At 47.9% G+C, this 20,305-nt stretch overlaps 1 protein-coding gene across 1 annotated transcript in view; it reads right to left on the bottom strand.

Moving 5' to 3' along the window:
* SLC25A13 (solute carrier family 25 member 13) overlaps window positions 1-6,447 on the bottom strand; it is a 216,775-nt gene extending 210,328 nt beyond the window's left edge. The window contains exon 1 of the mRNA XM_040352298.1: window positions 6,348-6,447. Within this exon, the coding sequence (XP_040208232.1) occupies window positions 6,348-6,359 (12 nt within the window). The 5' untranslated portion in view covers window positions 6,360-6,447. The remainder of the gene's footprint in view (window positions 1-6,347) is intronic.
* Between the last annotated feature and the right edge of the window lie 13,858 nt (window positions 6,448-20,305).

Genomic DNA, 20,305 nt, shown 5'->3' with positions numbered 1-20,305 from the left:
TAGTGGTATTTGATCACCTCTGTGTGCAGTGACACTTATACAGTAATCAGAGCATTTTTATAGAACTAATCGCTGTATAATTGTCAATGGTCCCAAAAATGTGTCAAAAGTGTCCGCCGCAATATCGCAGTCACGAAAAAAAGACCACCAATTTTGAGAGAAAAAAAAAAGTTTTACTTTCTGCTATAAAACCTATCCAATGAAAAACAAATGTGGAAAAAAAATAAAAAAAATCTAAATTTCTTCATGAATTTAGGCCAACATGTATTCTTCTACATATGTTTGGCAAAAAAATAAAATAAGCGTTTATTGATTGGTTTGTGCAAAAGTTATAGCGTCTACAAACTTTGGGATATTTTTCTTCACTAGTAATGGCGGCGATCAGCGACTTCTAATGGGACTGCTATATTTCGGCGGACATTCTGACACTTTTTGGGAACCAGAGACACAAAAAATATGCACTGTCACTGTATTAATGACATTGGCAGGGAAGGGGGGTTAATATCAGGGGAGATCAAAGGGTTAACTGTGCCTAGCCAGTGCTTTACTGTACTGTGCAAGCTGCTTTTACTAAGGGAAGAGATGGAATTTTTTGCAGGGGCACAAACTGCATCTCTTCCCCCCTTAGGCAGATCACAGTTCTGTATCTCTGCCCAACCATCAGCAGACATCAGGTACCGTGCACCCACCGATCACAGCTTCCACTACCAGGAAGTGTCAGATCGTGTGTGTAATATATATATATAATTCCGGTGCACAGGTGCCACTCTGTAGCAATAAAACTGCTATGGGGTGGACCAAAAGTGGTTATAAACCTCAGCCATGAAATATAAACAAAGCATATCCCTCTATAGTGTGTACTTGTCTGTCTGCCAATTCGTTCCATCAGCATAAGTCACTTCTGAACTGTTTTCCTGACACCAACAAAATTGAGGTGCTCCAGCACACAGCCTGTGATTGACTCGACAGCCTCAGCTCTGTTCCTGTGTAAAGGGGGGTCCCTTCCTTCCAATCAGCTCTCAGAGTACCTGTCACATGGCATCACATAGGAGTTTAATTCAATAAAAAAAAAAATACAACCCCCACCCATTACCCTGTGCAAATGCAAGCCCAGGGTGCGCGAGTGTATGTAAACCGCGGTCGCACCACACGTGACATATCGCAGTGAACGTCAATAGTGAACAATAATTATAAAGCAAGAGCTCCAATTAACACTAAATTGATGAGCTGTAACAGCTTTTAAAGCGTCATCTATGGCGATTTTGGGGCACTATCGTTTTTGGCGATATCGCGGGCGCGCACACAGTTTTAAAAAAAATGGAGTGTTAGGTATCTATTTACTTGATGCAACCTCATATTTTAGCCAAAAATTGGTATTATATGGTGTGGTATTACACTAAAATGTATTTAACTTTATTTTTTTCCTAGGAAATTTGTGTTTGATAAAAAGCTACGCACCTTTTTATTCTACAGGGCCCCTGCTTTCAGAAAATATATAATTTTCTGGGGGTTTGTGTAATTATATTGCCAAAAATTAGGATATTTACATGAATGCGACAAAGAAAAAATAAAAAGCAGAGCCGAGGTCCGCCTCTGCCTCAAAAAGAAACTTAAGCCTAGGCTCCCATTATTTGGAAAACAGACATTACATGCGATTCGCACAGCATTGCTGTGCATATCACATTTGATGTCTATGCAATGCGAATTCAGCCACATAGTTGTATAGCTGAACTCGTACAAAAAAGGTGCAGGAACCTTTTTTTTTTCCCTCCCACACCCATGCGATCCAATTCTTGTCTGAATTCACAGTTCACACTGCATACCGATCTGGGGGTGTCATCAAGGCTGGGTTCACACCTACAAGAATTGGATGTGGGTTTCCGTGCATCCAATTTGCATGACAGGAGATTGTGACCGGCTCTCTATGGAGTCGGTTCATATATCTTCGGAGCGGCTGGCACAGGAGTGCTGTGCGTCTTTGGCTCCGTTTTAGGGCTGAATTCAGGCAAAAAATTGGGCCCTGGATTCGTCCCTGAAGCGGAGAACAGGGACTCACCGGACCCCCTGCTGCGAGCCGTATGCGTCGGAGGTATGAACCCAACCTCACTTTGTATTGACATCCGCAGCGGTTCGCAGAGGGCAGTGTGAACTGCCTGTGAGGAAGATGCCATGCGGGAGCCGGCGCTGGTTCCTGCATCACAATAGTGTGAACCCAGCCTAAAAGTCAGAAGCTACAGTATTTACTTTTAATATTGGGACACTAAGGCCACTTTCACACTGGGGCGGAAGGGGAGTCAGCCATAAAGCGCAGCTATACGGTCATTTTCACATCGCTATTTGGCCGCCAGCAGGCTGCTTTTAACCACAATAGCTGGCAAAAAAGGGTTAAAACCGCCGGCAAAGAGCCACTACAGCGGCGCTTTGCTGGCGATTCGGCAGCGCTGCCCACTGATTTCAATGGGCAGGGGCCCTTTAGGAGCGGTGTATATTCACTGCTCATACAGCGCCTCAAAGATGCGGCTAGCAGGACTTTTTTTTCACTGTCCTGCCAGCAGGTTCTTTCAGGGTGATTTGCAGGCTCTATTTTTAGCTTTATAGCGCCTGCAAAGCTCCCAGTGTGAAAGGTGTCTAAGGCTACTTTTACACTGGGGCAGGAGGGGAATCAGCTGTAAAGCGCCACTAGATTGAGAGGCGCTTTACTGCTGTTATAGCGGCACTTTTCAGCCACTAGCTGGGCACATTTAACCCCTGCTAGTGGCTGAATGAAGGGTTAAAAGTGCCTGCAAAGCACCGCTCCTGAAGCGCCTTGGCAGCGCTGCCCATTGATTTCAATGGTAGGGGTGGTGGAGATGCTGCTTGCAGGACTTTTTTTTCCCCTGTCCTGCAAGCGCACCGACCCAGTCTGAAAGCCCTCTGGCTTTTACACTGAAGTGGCTTGAGAGGTGCTGCCGCCATTGCCTGTAATAATCTGATCAATATTCCTATCGCAGACGTTCCTGGCAGATGTGGCTCATAATAGTGGGTGCTGCAGCGATTACCAGTTGGGTCCTGGAAACAAACAAAGCATACATACTCGCCAGCACACCATGGGCCGATAACTTCCGTCCAAAAGATATAGGCCCAGATTCAGGTAGATCCGCGCAATATTTGCGTGGGCAAAGGGCAACGATTTTTGCTCTGCGCCCACGCAAATATTTCGATTTGCCCGCGATTCACGGAGCAGTAGCTCCGTAAATTGCGCGGGCGCTATGCTAATTAGTCCGGCGTAAGGGCGCCTAATGTAAATGATCCCGCCGGGGGCGGGAATCATTTAAATTAGGCGCGCTCCCGCGCCGAGCGAACAGCGCATGCTCCGTCGGGAAACTTTCCCGACGTGCATTGCGGCAAATGACGTCGCAAGGACGTCATTTGCTTCTAAGTGAACGTGAATGGCGTCCAGCGCCATTCACGAATCACTTACGTAAACGACGTGAAATTCAAATTTCACGAGCGGGAAGGGCGGCTATACGTTAGCATTGGCTGCTCCTACTATTAGCAGGAGCAGTCTTACGCTAAAGTCGCCGTACGGAAACTCCGTACCTTGCGTGCGCAGGGCCCGCACAACTTTTGTGAATCGGTGGTAGTATGCAATTTGCATACTATACGCCGATCACAATGGCCGCGCCCCCTAGCGGCCAACGCAAGAATGCAGCCTGAGATATGAAGGCATAAGGAGGCTTATGTCTGTCATATCCTAGGCTGCAGTCCGCGTAGCGATGTTCCTGAATGAGGGGCATTCGCTACGCGGGAGCAAAACATCTATTGCGCCGCGCCATAGGATATACTGCGCTGTGCACTAAGTGAACAAAAAAATTAGCGGCCAACACAGCTGAGACAAAGAAAAATTGGTAAATATGAAAAAAGTGTAGCGCTTATTTGTGTGAATAAATTAGTAACACACGTCAAATGTTGCAAAAAATACATGTACATGAAATCTTAATTTCAGTGACACCAAGTGACTAAATGAAGTCAGTGAAAAAGCTTAAAGCGGGAGTTCACCCGAAAAAAAAAAAATGTAACATTAGATTGAGGCTAATTTTAGTAAGCAGAATCGGGTGTTCTTTTTAAAATGAATGCAGTACTTACCGTTTTAGAGATCGATGTTCTCCCGCCGCTTCCGGGTATGGTCTTCGGGACTGGGCGTTCCTATTTGATTGACAGGCTTCCGACGGTCGCATACAGCGCATCACGAGTTGCCGAAAGAAGCCGAACGTCGGTGCGGCTCTATATGGCGCCTGCGCACCGACTTCGGCTACTTTCGGGAACTCGTGACGCGCTGTATGCGACCGTCGGAAGCCTGTCAATCAAATAGGAACGCCCAGTCCCGCAGTCCATACCCGGAAGCGGCGGGAGAACATCGATCTCTAAAACGGTAAGTACTGCATTCATTTTAAAAAGAACACCCGATTCTGCTTTGCACAATTAGCCTCAATCTAATGTTAAAAATTGATATTTTGGGTAAACCTCCACTTTAAACAGAATAAATCAAAACAAGCAGTTTGTTTAGATTGATTCTGTTTAAAGGGGTTGTAAAGGTACAATTTTTTTTTTCCTAAATAGCTTCCTTTACCTTAGTGCAGTCCTCCTTCACTTACCACATCCTTCCATTTTGCTTTTAAATTATTTCTTCTGAGAAATCCTCACTTCCTGTTCTTCTGTCTGTAACTCCACACAGTAATGCAAGGCTTTCTCCCTGGTGTGGAGTGTCGTGCTCACCCCCTCCCTTGGACTACAGGAGAGTCAGGACGCCCACTAACACACAGCTCCTTTCTCTATCTGCAATGTAGAGAGCGTCCTGACTCTCCTGTAGTCCAAGGGAGGGGGCGAACCCGACACTCCACACCAGGGAGAAAGCCTTGCATTACTGTGTGGAGTTACAGACAGAAGAACAGGAAGTGAGGATTTCTCAGAAGAAATAAGGACATTTAAAAGCAAAATGGAAGGATGAGGTAAGTGAAGGAGGACTGCACTAAGGTAAAGGAAGCTATTTAGGAAAAAAAATTAAAAATAAAATAATAATTGTACCTTTACACCCCCTTTAAGCTTTTCCACTGACTTCATTTAGTAGCTTGGTGTCACTGAAATTAAGATTTCATGTACATGTATTTTTTGCAACATTTGACGTGTTGATAATTGATTTATTCACACAAATAAGCGCTACACTTTTTTCATATTTACAATTTTTTTTTATGAAAGAGATCACATCACAAAAGAAAGTGCAATGTTTCGGAGCCGCACAGGACCCCCTTTCGTCAGACATGAGGACATACCTGACGAAGGGGTCCCGCGTGGCTCCGAAACATTGCACTTTCTTTTGCGATGTGATCTCTTTCATTAAAAACTTTTGGACGGAAGTTATTGAACCGTGGTCATGGCGAGTATGTATGCTTATTGCCTGTAAAAAAAAAAAAAAAAACGGTTCCCTGATGTGCCTGCGCCAAGTGCGCTGCTCTTTCTGAATGGCGCAGCAGCGCCTGGGGGCTGAACTTCCGAGTGATCTCGCCGCTGCGATCTCTCCTGGAAGTGGGAACGGGTACCTGTCATAAACAGGTGTCCTGATCCCCTTGAAAGGTGCCAATTGTGGAACTCCGCTTTAAGCACAAATCCTGGCTAAATGTAAGTACATGCGTTCCCCCCCCCCCCCATGCACTTCCATTGAACTCTATGGGGCCAAAAAAAAACACGATGCTGCACTGATGTGAACGGGAACCATAGGGAATAATGCGATTATCCTACCTGATGGCAGGTGCAGGAGAAATCACATTAGTACCGGCCTTACAGATGGGGGGCATATAAGTTGATGGGGGGGGGGGTAAACATTGATGGGGGGTGTAAAAGTTGCAGGCGGGGCGTGAAGCCCTTTAAACAGAGGTGGTATGTACTAACATGTACAGAGAATCACACACATGACAATTTATTTTCTAAGTATATACAATCATCTTCAGCACCAATGTTTACATGGGCCTGTCCATGGTGAGGTGATGTAACCCAATGGGTTGCCATGGGCAACCAGCCCACTCTCTCCCTGCAGATCCCATCCCCTGTGCCCTCACACAGCCATTAGATGAGAATGGCCTCCAGTGTTCTCCCTCACCCCCATTGTCAGCCCCTGTGACCCCCCCACACTAAAGGTGACCCCCACCTACAAGGACAGGCCCAGGGTCACCATCCCTGACATGAGACAGAATGTCCTGTCACTGTCACCTATGGCGTTTTCCCGGCTCCATGTCTACCTCTTCACTCTCCCCTCCCCACCTACAGCCCCTCATCACCTCCCCAGCCCCTGTCCCCCTGCACTGTGCACATACCTTGGCAGCCATGCTGTACAGAACTCACACACACTTCCCTTCAGACACTTCCACCACACGTCACGGCCGTCCCCGCCCCCAACACCAGAACGGCGCTCGCTGGTTGGCCGAGGCCGGCTTCCCGCCTCTCTCCGGGGCTGTCACGTGACCTCGCGTCCTTCGCCGGTGTGTAGAGGAGAAGTGTGGAGGGCGGGGACGTGACGTCACGCACCTGTCTGTGTGATGTGTGTGTGAGGGGAGAGTGTTATCTATAGACAGATAATAGATACTCTTACATGAGTGTCAGTCTGGTGCTGTGGTAACCATGTGATAAGGAGCTGTGTATACACGTCACACAGGATGTATAGTACACAGTGCTTCATAGTCCTGGTCCCTCTTCACACTCCATAGTCTATATGTGCGGCCTGATGGATAGATATCAATAAAAGCAAAGGTGTTCTATTGGTTTGGTTGCTAAGACGCAGCTGGTTGCTGGGGAGGCAGGTACCCAGACCACACAGTGTCATTGGTAGCTGAGGTGTCCAGACCACAGTGTCATTGGTTGCTGAGACACAGGTACCCAGACCACACAGTGTCATTGGTTGCTGGAACACAGGTACCCAAACCACACAGTGTCATTGGTTGCTGGGACACAGGTACCCAGACCACACAGTACCATTGGTTGCTGGGACACAGGTACCCAGACCACACAGTACCATTGGTTGCTGGTACACAGGTACCCAGACCACACGGTGCCATTGGTTGCTGGGACACAGGTACCCAGACCACACAGTGTCATTGGTTGCTGGGACACAGGTACCCAGACCACACAGTGTCATTGATTGTTGGGACACAGGTACCCAGACCACACAGTGTCATTGATTGTTGGGACACAGGTACCCAGACCACACAGTGTCATTGGTTGCTGGGCCACAGGTACCCAGACCACACAGTACCATTGGTTGCTGAGACACAGGTACCCAGACCACACAGTGCCATTGATTGCTGGGACACAGGTACCCAGACCACACAGTGTCATTGATTGCTGGGACACAGGTACCCAGACCACACAGTGTCATTGATTGCTGGGACACAGGTACCCAGACCACACGGTTTCATTGGTTGCTGGTACACAGGTACCCAGACCACACAGTACCATTGGTTGCTGAGACACAGGTACCCAGACCACACAGTGTCATTGGTTGCTGGGACACAGGTACCCAGACCACACGGTGTCATTGGTTGCTGGTACACAGGTACCCAGACCACACAGTACCATTGGTTGCTGAGACACAGGTACCCAGACCACACAGTGTCATTGGTTGCTGGGACACAGGTACCCAGACCACACGGTGTCATTGGTTGCTGGGACACAGGTACCCAGACCACACAGTACCATTGGTTGCTGAGACACAGGTACCCAGACCACACAGTGTCATTGGTTGCTGGGACACAGGTACCCAGACCACACGGTGTCATTGGTTGCTGGTACACAGGTACCCAGACCACACAGTACCATTGGTTGCTGAGACACAGGTGCCCAGACCACACAGTGTCATTGGTTGCTGGGACTCAGGTTCCCAGACCACACAGTGCCATTGGTTGCTGAGACACAGGTACCCAGACCACACGGTGTCATTGGTTGCTGGTACACAGGTACCCAGACCACACAGTACCATTGGTTGCTGAGACACATGTACCCAGACCACACAGTGTCATTGGTTGTTGGGACACAGGTACCCAGACCACACAGTGTCATTGGTTGCTGAGACACAGGTACCCAGACCACACAGTGTCGTTGGTTGCTGGGACACAGGTACCCAGACCACACGGTTTCATTGGTTGCTGGTACACAGGTACCCAGACCACACAGTACCATTGGTTGCTGAGACACAGGTACCCAGACCACACAGTGTCATTGGTTGCTGGGACACAGGTACCCAGACCACACGGTGTCATTGGTTGCTGGTACACAGGTACCCAGACCACACAGTACCATTGGTTGCTGGGACACAGGTACCCAGACCACACGGTGTCATTGGTTGTTGGACACAGGTACCCAGACCACACAGTACCATTGGTTGCTGAGACACAGGTACCCAAACCACACAGTGTCATTGGTTGCTGGGCCACAGGTACCCAGACCACACAGTACCATTGGTTGCTGAGACACAGGTACCCAGACCACACAGTGCCATTGATTGCTGGGACACAGGTACCCAGACCACACAGTGTCATTGATTGCTGGGACACAGGTACTAGGGTGACCACGTGTCCCGGATTGCCCGGGACTGTCCCTTAATTAATGCTTGTGTCCCGTGTCCCGGACACACTCATTACGGGACAATACAGAGTCCCGGAATTGGCCTGGGCAGATCTAATGCCCCCTAAAATAGCCTTTGTATACATCATCTCTGTCTCAGCCTGTGGTGGACCCCTAGCTGACAGAGAGTGAGACCCCTTTTTCTTTATTCACCGCCCCTGGCTCAGTGCCCAAACTGGTTGCTACCTGGCTGCCTCCCGCTTGGCGTGTAGCAACCAGTGACGTCAGAGCAGGAGAGAGGCAGAGACCTATCACAGCGGAGGAGAGTTTAACTTCCTCCTCCGCGCCTTCTGTTCAGCTCCACCCACCTCCTCCTGTATGTTCTGGAGTCCAGCCGGCAGTCAGAAGAAACATCGGACTGTGAGACAGACTGCAGTGTACAGATGAGAGATGGTACAAACTAAGGCAAGTAACATTGCAAAGCTCTGACCAGCAGATCCATCCGTGTTATAATCCTGTCGGCTCTCCCCCAGCAGTCACACTTATAAGAAGCTGGAGTGTCTGCACAGGACACGCAGAGGCTTGCTCCAGGCTGAGTAAGATAAGGCAGATAAGGGTCGGCAGGAGAGAACAGATTACACATGACACCCTGGATGGAAGGAGGAAACATCCTTAGATATCAGGGCAGGGTTCATGCTGGGACTTGTAATCCTTCACTTTTGGGGATGTGACCCCCCCCCCCCCCCAAAAGTGAAGAACTACAGGTCCCAGCATGAACTCCTCAGAGCTGAAGATGTTTCCTGCACACATGATAACTCCTCTCATCCAGTCCTGTCCGGCTGCTCAATGTCTCTTCTCTCCCACTACTTGTTTGCCTCTCACTGCCCCCCCCCTCCCCCTTCACCCTCAGCCTTTCATGTTCTGCCACCTCTTCACCTACTAGTCTTGTTACCCCCTCTGTATACCAAGCAATCCTCTCAGTCAGGGCCGTCTTTAATATGGTTTGGGCCCAGGGCAAACATTTTTTTTGGGCCCCCCTCCAGCTTATTTTGGGCCTGGCTGGTTCACATGTATGTTTTGGCGGTCCTTATTTGTGCAGGTACAGCAGCCCATTGATTTGAATGGGCTGCCATGCCTTTGTTTCCTGCAGAAAAAAGGTGCATTCAGCATTTTAAAAATACAGTTGCCTTGAAATCCATTCTGCTTTTGCACCATGCTACTTACCTGCAGTTCTTGCACACACAAACGCACTGTGTTTTTAAAAGCGTGACCTAAACATCTAAAAATGCAGCAAGTTTGACAGTGCGGGAACTGCAGATAAGTCACAGCAGACAGCAGAATGGACAGACAGTGCTGTATTTCAGTGCTTGATGGGCATAGGCGTGCCGTGTGCGCAGCCTATTACATGAGGCATGCGCTTTTCTTTGCAGGAAACGCAGGCATGTCGGCCCATTCAAATGAATGGGCTGCTGTGCCTGCGCAAATGTGGGCCGCCAAAACACATACATGTGAACCAGCCAGGCCCAAAATAAGCCCATCAAGCAGTTAAATACAGACAGTAATGTCATGTACTCTGAGGCTTTACTCAGCCTGGACTGCAGGTCTGGTCTGTGATTTAAAGAGTTCCTCTATTTTACACATGGCATGGCATGGGGTCCCATGGTGCTAAAGCAGAATGGACAGACGGTGCTGTGACCCCATGCCATGCCATGTGTAAAATAGAGGAACTTTTTAAAACACTGACCAGACCTGCAGTGAATCATCAAATATTATAAAGACTTTGGGCACACTCTACAGAAAACTTCAATTTACAATATAGATTAGCAAACAGTGACATACCTTGAGGAGCAGGACATGAAGAAGTCAGCCTCAGGAAGAGCAAACTGGGGATGTTATAAAATCACATTCTAATTCACTTTTATATACAAGCAGCACCCAGTGGCAGGAAGGGAGAAGTGCGCGTCTAAAGGGAAGTCAGGGGTGCTGTACATTTTAAAACACTGGGAAGGGAAGCAGTACTGTCACTGGCTGCGTGCCGCTGATGATTTTCAGCCTGATTTGTGGGCAGCACAGGGGCTTAACGGGAGGCAGGGCCGCCATCAGGAATTATGGGGCCACTTACACAGCTTCAGGCATGGCCCCCTGGAGCAGAGAACCGGGATGGGGGGTGCTGCCGCCTGAAATTGAGAAGCAGGGGGGGGCTGCCGCAAATTTAGAAGCGGGGGGCCCTTTACAAAAAAAGAAATAAAGAAAGAAATAAAGAAAAATATATATAAAAAAGGGGTGTAGCCATCTGGGGACCTCTGGGCCCTTTAATAAAAAGAAAAAAAGAAATAAAATATATATATATATAAAATATATTTTAAAAAAGGGGTTGCCATCTGGGGCCCTGGGGACCTCTGGGCCCTTTAATATTTTTTTTTTAATAAAAATAAATTACAAAAAAAGGGGGTTGCCATCCGGGACCTCTGGGCCCTTTAATAAAAAATATATTCAAAGAAACATTTATAAAAAAAAAGGGGGGGGGTTGCCATCCAGGGCCCTGGGGACCTCTGGGCCCTTAAATTAAAAATAAATAAAACAAATATATAAACAAAAATAAAAAAATAAACATTTATAAAAAAAGATAAAGGGTGTTTGCCACATGGGGACCTCTGAGCCCTTTAATAAAAAAAAAAAAATATATATATATATATATATATATATATATATATATATATAAAGAAATAAAATATATAAAAAAAATATTTTTTATAAAAAAAAAGGGGGGTTGCCATCCGGGGCCCTGGGGACCTCTGGGTCCTATAATAATAATAATAATAAACATATATATATATATATATATATATATATATATATATATATATATATATATATATATAAACGATTTTTTTTTATTAAAAAAGGGGGTTGTCATCCGGGGCCCTGGGGAACTATGGGCCCCTGGGGACCCCCAGACCTCTAAAAAAAAATTGGCCCTTTAATAAAAAAATAAAAAAAATATATATTAAAAAATTGTCCCTTTAATAAAAATATATATTTTTTTTTATTATTTAAAAAATAAATAAAAAAAAGGGGGGGTTGCCATCTGGGGCCCTGGGGTCCTCCGGGCCCCTGGGGGCCTCCGGACCCCTAAAAAAAAAAAAAAAAAAAAAAAAAAAAATTTTTTTTTTTTTTTTTTTTTAAAGGGGGTTGCTTTGGGCCCCCAACAGTGACAGGGCCCAGGGCACCTGCCCCATTTGCCCTGCGGTAAAGACGGCCCTGCTCTCAGTAGTGGCTCATCTGCGACTATCAGAACCTCAGAATCCTGCCAGCATTCCATTCATCGCTCCTTCAAACTACCAGAAATGTTTTAGTTACTCCACTGCAGCGGTGTAACTACAGGGGGCGCCATTGCAACCCAGCCTCATACTCCAGGGGGTCCATGCAGCTTCCCTCTAAACCTGGATAGGAGAGGCGGCATATAGAGGAACTGATGCCCCCCATATTCTTCTTGCAGCCACTGAATGCCTGCAGGAGGTAAAGGAGGAAAAGCGGGCATTCAGTGGCTGCAAGAAGAACATGGGGGGCATCAGTTTCTCTATATGCCACCCCTCTTATCCAGTTTCCTTCTGCTGCCCACAGGTCCCTCAACACTCTCCTGGCTGATCTTCCCCAGTAACTTCTCTGCTCTCTCCCACCTCACCCCCCATTCGCCAACCCCCTGCTGTCCTCTGGTCCCACCTGTGCTGTTCTTCAGTCCCCCCCCCTCCTGTGCTGTCCTCTGGTCCCACCTGTGCTGTTCTTCAGTCCCCCCTCCTGTGCTGTCCTCTGGTCCCACCTGTGCTGTTCTTCAGTCCCCCCTCCTGTGCTGTCCTCTGGTCCCACCTGTGCTATTCTTCAGTCCCCCCCCTCCTGTGCTGTCCCACCTGTGCTGTTCTTCAGTCCCCCCTCCTGTGCTGTTCTTCAGTCCCCCCCTCCTGTGCTGTCCTCTGGTCCCACCCTGTGCTGTTCTTCAGTCCCCCCCCCCCTCCTGTGCTGTTCATCAGTCCCCCCCTCCTGTGCTGTCCTCTGCTCCCACCCTGTGCTGTTCTTCAGTCCCACCCTGTGCTGTTCTTCAGTCCCTCCTCCTGTGCTGTCCTCTGGTCCCACCTGTGCAGTCCTCTGGTCCCACCTGTGCAGTCCTCTGGTCCCACCTGTGCAGTCCTCCAGTCCCCTACCTGTGCTGTTCTCCAGTCCCCTACCTGTGCTGTTCTCCAGTCCCCCACCTGTGCTGTTCTCCAGTCCCCCACCCCGTGCAGTTCATCAGTCCCCCCCTCCTGTGCTGTCCTCTGGTCCCACCTGTGCTGTTCTCCAGTCCCCCACCTGTGCTGTTCTCCAGTCCCCCACCTGTGCTGTTCTCCAGTCCCCCACCTGTGCTGTTCTCCAGTCCCCCACCCGGTGCAGTTCATCAGTCCCCCCCTCCTGTGCTGTCCTCTGGTCCCACCTGTGCTGTTCTCCAGTCCCCCACCTGTGCTGTTCTCCAGTCTTCCACCTGTGCTGTTCTCCAGTCCCCCACCTGTGCTGTTCTCCAGTCCCCCACCCGGTGCAGTTCATCAGTCCCCCCCTCCTGTGCTGTCCTCTGGTCCCACCTGTGCTGTTCTCCAGTCCCCCACCTGTGCTGTTCTCCAGTCTTCCACCTGTGCTGTTCTCCAGTCCCCCACCTGTGCTGTTCTCCAGTCCCCCACCCGGTGCAGTTCATCAGTCCCCCCCTCCTGTGCTGTCCTCTGGTCCCACCTGTGCTGTTCTCCAGTCCCCCACCTGTGCTGTTCTTCAGTCCCCCACCCCTGCAGTTCATCAGTCCCCCCCCTCCTGTGCTGTCCTCTGGTCCCACCTGTGCTGTTCTTCACCCCCCCCCCTCCTGTGCTGTTCCTGATTTGGAGGAACTGTCCCTCATTTAGAGCATTGTCCCTCTACCCCTCTGTTCCTCTTTCCTCCTTGTTTGTCCCTCAAGGAGCCAATATAAAAGAATAGTAGTGGTAAAAAAGCACCTGTGGGTTTAACCAGTTTTTCTTTGTTTATAATTCTCCTACATATTTTTGCTAATAGGTGTCCTTCATTCCCATCTCAGAAAGTTGGGAGGTGTGCCTCTATCCATCCCACTGCCCCTCTGACTACTCTGTGCCCCGACCACTCAGTTGTTTTTCTTGATGCCTAGGGCCCACTTTTGATCTCGCACATGGGCCCGCTGATTTCATACGCCCCTGCCCCAAAAATCTGCAAAAAAATGGGGGGGGGGGTGTCCCTGAATGGCAGTTTGGAAATGTGGTCACCCTAACAGGTACCCAGATCACACAGTGCCATTGGTTGCTGGGACACAGGTACCCAGACCACACAGTACCATTGGTTGCTGAGACACAGGTACCCAGACCACACAGTGTCATTGGTTGCTGGGACACAGGTACCCAGACCACACAGTACCATTGGTTGCTGAGACACAGGTACCCAAACCACACAGTGTCATTGGTTGCTGGGACACAGGTACCCAGACCACACAGTGTCATTGGTTGCTGGGACACAGGTACCCAGACCACACAGTGTCATTGGTTGCTGGGACACAGGTACCCAGACCACACAGTGTCATTGGTTGCTGGGACACAGGTACCCAGACCACACGGTGTGATTGGTTGCTGGGACACAGGTACCCAGACCACACAGTACCATTGGTTGCTGAGACACAGGTGCCCAGACCACACAGTGTCATTGGTTGCTGGTACACAGGTACCCAGACCACACAGTGCCATTGATTGCTGGGACACAGGTACCCAGACCACACAGTATAATTGGTTGCTGGGACTCAGGTGCCCAGACCACACGGTGTCATTGGTTGCTGGTACACAGGTACCCAGACCACACAGTACCATTGGTTGCTGAGACACAGGTACCCAGACCACACAGTGTCATTGGTTGTTGGGACACAGGTACCCAGACCACACAGTGTCATTGGTTGCTGAGACACAGGTACCCAGACCACACAGTGTCGTTGGTTGCTGGGACACAGGTACCCAGACCACACGGTTTCATTGGTTGCTGGTACACAGGTACCCAGACCACACAGTACCATTGGTTGCTGAGACACAGGTACCCAGACCACACAGTGTCATTGGTTGCTGGGACACAGGTACCCAGACCACACGGTGTCATTGGTTGCTGGTACACAGGTACCCAGACCACACAGTACCATTGGTTGCTGAGACACAGGTACCCAGACCACACAGTGTCATTGGTTGCTGGGACACAGGTACCCAGACCACACGGTGTCATTGGTTGCTGGTACACAGGTACCCAGACCACACAGTACCATTGGTTGCTGATACACAGGTACCCAGACCACACAGTACCATTGGTTGCTGAGACACAGGTACCCAGACCACACAGTGTCATTGGTTGCTGGGACACAGGTACCCAGACCACACAGTGTCATTGGTTGCTGGTACACAGGTACCCAGACCACACAGTGTCATTGGTTGCTGGTACACAGGTACCCAGACCACACAGTACCATTGGTTGCTGAGACACAGGTACCCAGACCACACAGTGTCATTGGTTGCTGGGACACAGGTACCCAGACCACACAGTGTCATTGGTTGTTGGGACACAGGTACCCAGACCACACAGTGTCATTGGTTGCTGGGACACAGGTACCCAGACCACACGGTGTCATTGGTTGCTGGGACACAGGTACCCAGACCACACGGTGTCATTGGTTGCTGGTACACAGGTACCCAGACCACACAGTACCATTGGTTGCTGAGACACAGGTACCCAGACCACACAGTGTCATTGGTTGCTGGGACACAGGTACCCAGACCACACAGTGTCATTGGTTGCTGGGCCACAGGTACCCAGACCACACAGTGTCATTGGTTGCTGGGATGCAGGTGCCCAGACCACACAGTGTCATTGGTTGCTGGGACTCAGGTGCCCAGACCACACATTGTGATTGGTTGCTGAGACACAGGTACCCAGACCACACAGTGTCATTGGTTGCTGGGACACAGGTACCCAAACCACACAGTGTCATTGGTGCCCAGACCACACAGTGTCAGTGATTGCTGGGACACAGGTGCCCAGACCACACAGTGTCATTGGTGATGTGCATAAGAGCAGCATCTCTCTCTCTCTCCTCATTGGCTCACACAGCAGCAGAAGCCATTGGCTCCTGTTGCTGTCAATCACATACAGCGAGTCAATGAGGAGAGAGCAGGGGGTGGGGCTGAGCCGCTCTCTTTGTGTGAACCAGGAATGCTGCAAGGGGACCCAAAAATAATTGGAGCGTGGCTTCTCTGTGGAAAATCATTGCACAGAGCAGGTAAGTATGACATGTTTGTTATTTAACCACTTCCCGCCCGGTCAATAGTAAATTGACGTCCGGGAAGTGGTTGTGTTATCCTAACTGGGCATCCAGCAGGATAACATGCCGGTGCGCGCCTGTGGGGGCGCGCAGCGTGGCGATCGGTGATGCGGGGTGTCAGTCTGACACCCTGCATCTTCGATCTCGGTAAAGAGCCTCTGGCGGAGGCTCTTTACCACGTGATCAGCTGTGTCCAATCACGGATGATCACAATGTAAACAGGAAGAGCCGCTGATCGGCTCTTCCTCACTCGCGTCTGACAGACGCGAGTAGAGGAGAGCCGATCGGCGGCTCTCCTGACAGGGGGGGTTCGCTCTGATTGTTTATTAGCGCAGCCCCTCCCGGATACCCACACTGGACCACCAGGGAAGCCGCCAGGACCACCAGGGAAGGGGGCAACATATGGATGGCCAGGTACATCCCCCATGGCCATCCATATGTAAAAAAATAAGCAGAATCGATGCCAATCAGTGCCCACAAATGGGTACTGACTGGCAACATGGCACTGACTGGCAAAAATTTGTAAATAAACAAGTGATGCCCAGCAATGCCATCAGTGCCACCCCTCAGTGTCCATCAGTGCTACCTCTCAGTGCCCATCCATGCCCAGTGCCCACCTATCAGTGCCCATCTGTGCCACCCATCAGTGCCACCCATAAGTACCACCCATAAGTACACATCAGTGCCATCCATAAGTACCCATCAGTGCCGCTTTTGAGTGCCCATCAGTGCCGAATACCAGCGCCGCCTATCAGTGCCCATCAGTGCTGCCTATCAGTCACCATCAGTGCCACCTCATCGGTGCCCAGCAGTGCCACCTCATCGGTGCCCATCAGTTCCACCTCATCTGTGCCTGTAATTGAAGAAGAAAACGTACTTATTTACCAAAAAAAAATTTTTAGTTGTTGTGCACAAAATAAAAATCGCAGAGGTGATCAAATACCACCAAAAGAAAGCTCTATTTGTGGGAACAAAATGATAAAAAAATTGTTTGGGTACAGTGTAGCATGGCCACGCAATTGTCATTCAAAATGCGACAGCGCTGAAAGTTGAAAATTGGCTTGGGCAAGAAGGTGCGTAAGTGCCTGGTATTGAAGTGGTTACAAAAAAATCTTTAGAATCACTTTAATGCCGCGTACACACGGTCGTTTTTCGGCATGAAAAAAAATGACATTTTTAAAAACGACATTTAAAACCATCGTGTGTGGGCTTCACATCGTTTTTCGGCTTCTGAAAAACGACCAAAAAAAAAAATTCGAACATGCTGCATTTTTTAATGTCATATTTTAAAATGTCGTTTTTTGATCGTGTGTGGGCTAAAACGACGTTTTAAACCCGCGCATACCCAGAAACAAGTTATGAGACAGGAGCGCTCGTTCTGGTAAAACTACCATTCATAATGGAGATAGCACATTCATCACACTGTAACAGACAAAAAAAAGCGAATCGTCTTTTACTAACACAAAATCAGGTAAAAGCAGCCCAAAGGCGAATAGAACTTCCCCTTTAGAGTGCCGTCGTACCTGTTGTACTTCACCGCGCTTTGTTCATCATTTTTCAAAAACGATGGTGTGTGGGCAACATCGTTTTTAATGATGAAGTTGGAAAAACGTCGTTTTTTGGACATGCTGAAAAATGTCATTTTTTTTCATGCCGAAAAACGACCGTGTGTACGCGGCATGAGTCTGTGCCTGGAGCTGTTGAATACTGAACAGTGTAAAAATCTATTTACAAGTGTCATGAAGAAATACTCCAAAAAAAAAAAATTGTATATTCTGCAAATTCTTGTCTAGTCACCTAACCACTTGACCTACAGAAGGTTTTACCCCTTCATGACCAGGACATTTTTTGCTATTTAGCACTGCGCTACTTTAACTGGCATTCATGCAACATTATACCCAAATTTAATTTATATATTTTTTTTTCACACAAATAAAACTTTATTTTGGTGGTATTTAATCACCACTGGGTTTTTATTATTATTATTATTATTGCTACATAAATGGAAAAATGCATTTTCATTGCACTGATCGCTGTATAAATGACAATGGTCCCAAAATAGCATCAAAAGTGTCCGATGTGTCCGCCATAATGTCGCAGTCGCGATAAAAATCACAGATTTACTAGTAAAAAAAAAATAATAAAAATACCATAAAACTATCCCCTATTTTGTAGATGCAATAACTTTTGTGCAAACCAATCAATATACGCTTATTGCGATTTTTTTACCAAAAATATGTAGAATACATATCGGACTAAACTGAGAAAGAAATTTGTTTTTTTTTTAATATATTTTTGGGGATATTTATTATAGCAAAAAGTAAAAAAAAATGCCTTTTTTTTCCAAATTATCGCTCTCTTTTTTTTTGTTTATTGCGCAAAAAAATAAAAACACGCAGAGGTGATCAAATACCACCAAAAGAAAGCTCTATTTGTGGAGGGAAAAAAAGACGTCAATTTTGTTTGGGTGCCTCGTCGCACGACCGCGCAATTGTCAGTTAAAGATGACGCAGTGCCGAATCGCAAAAAAATAGTGCTCTGGTCAGGAAGGGGGGGAAATTCTTCCGGGGCTGAAGTGGTTAATAATGGCGTGTAATAATAATAATGGTGTGTTGTGTTATTTTGAAGGGGACAGAAAATGTACACAAATTATACAAGTTGTACACTCACTACTTTACATTGTAGCAAAAGTGTCATTTCTTCAGTGTTGTCACATGAGAAGATAGAATAAAATATTTAAAAACAAATTTGAGGGGTGTACTTACTTTTATGTGATACTGTATTATATACACACATACACAGTATAAATAAATAAATATATATATATATATATATATATATATATATATATATATATATATATATATATATATATTGTGACAGGAAGTCAGGTAAATATGTGGGTGTTGTCACAGGCGGGACATACATTTCTGCCTTATTTAGACAATACACCAATTGTTATTAGGCGTCGGCTGCAAAAGTAGCCAGAAAAGGTCTAAGGGCGTTGGAAAACTTCAGCTGTTCAGAATGAGGCAGAATTAAGGCCTCTATAAGTAATCCAGAGGATTACCACTGATCTGCTGCATCCTGAGGCTTTGTGAGTAAGGAGAGCAGTACTGAAAGTCTTCTGAGGAGGTGAGGAGGTGATTGATTTTTCTGTGTGATAACAATCAAAAGACTATTGTTTTTCTGCTGTATGACCAGCAGTGTCTGCCCAGCACTAGGCTGTGCCAGACTCCATAGATAGGTTCCTGTGTGGTGAAGATAGACGCCCCAGGTGGCCAGGGTTTATTTTATGTTTGATTTTGTTTATGCTGTTTGGATGCTTGCACTTGTTTCCAGCAAGATGGAAGAATAAACCAAAATCTTTGTTTTCAACTGTCTTCGACTGCCTGTCTGTATAAATTCAGTGTGTGGTGAACCCATCCAAGGGGTCACACACCCCGCTACCGAGCTAACCCCTTACACATGGTGGAGTGCCGCGGGCAATTAAAGTAAACCCAAAATGGAGGAGATACTGAAACAGCTGGCTATAGCAAATGCAAATCAACAGCAGACGAATGCAGGTTTTCAGCGAAGCATTGCAGCTCAACAACAGAGCCTTGCAGCTCAACAACAGGCTCACCAGCAGCAAATGGAGGCCATCGTGAAACAGCTTCAGAGACAGCAGACCGAGGCTGGGAGTCAGGCCAGTAACATACCGACTTTTCGGGTAAGACACTTATTGCCAAAGATGACTGCAGATGAGGACCCTGAGATGTTTCTGACCACGTTTGAGAGAGCAGCGGAAAGAGAAAATTGGCCTAAAGACCAGTGGGCTGGACTAGTGGCCCCCCTATTATCTGGAGAAGCCCAAAAGGCATATTTTGATTTGGAGCTTGCAAACGCAAAAAAAACTATGATCGATTAAAAGAGGATGTCCGTGCTCAGCGGGTCCACAATTGGAGTTATCAGCAGAGGAAGCCACCTCGGTCGCAGATGTATGACCTCATCCATTTGGCTAGGAAATGGCTGCAGCCAGAAACTCTGTCCGGACCAAAAATTTTGGAGCGAGTAGTCATGGACAAATTTCTTAGGTCTCTTCCTAACACCCTGCAGAAATGGGTGAACCATGGTGGTCCGGAAACCGCAGACAAACTTGTAGACCTGGTCGAAAGGTACCTAACAACGGAGAATTTGTCCTCTTCCACCAGAGACGCACAGACTTTTCACCCCAAGACCAGACCCTCCCCACCTATAGGTAAGACTGCATCAAGGGATGGGGGTGGAGAGAGGGACCAAGGAGCAACTAGAGGAATTATCGGGACTACTGCTAATGTTTGGCGAGAGCGGCCTGGAAGACCC

Source organism: Rana temporaria, chromosome 5, assembly GCF_905171775.1.
Source record: "Rana temporaria chromosome 5, aRanTem1.1, whole genome shotgun sequence".
In the NCBI taxonomy this organism is placed as follows: domain Eukaryota; kingdom Metazoa; phylum Chordata; class Amphibia; order Anura; family Ranidae; genus Rana; species Rana temporaria.
Note: the sequence above shows the minus strand (reverse complement) of the source record. Positions and strands in the feature narration are given on the sequence as shown.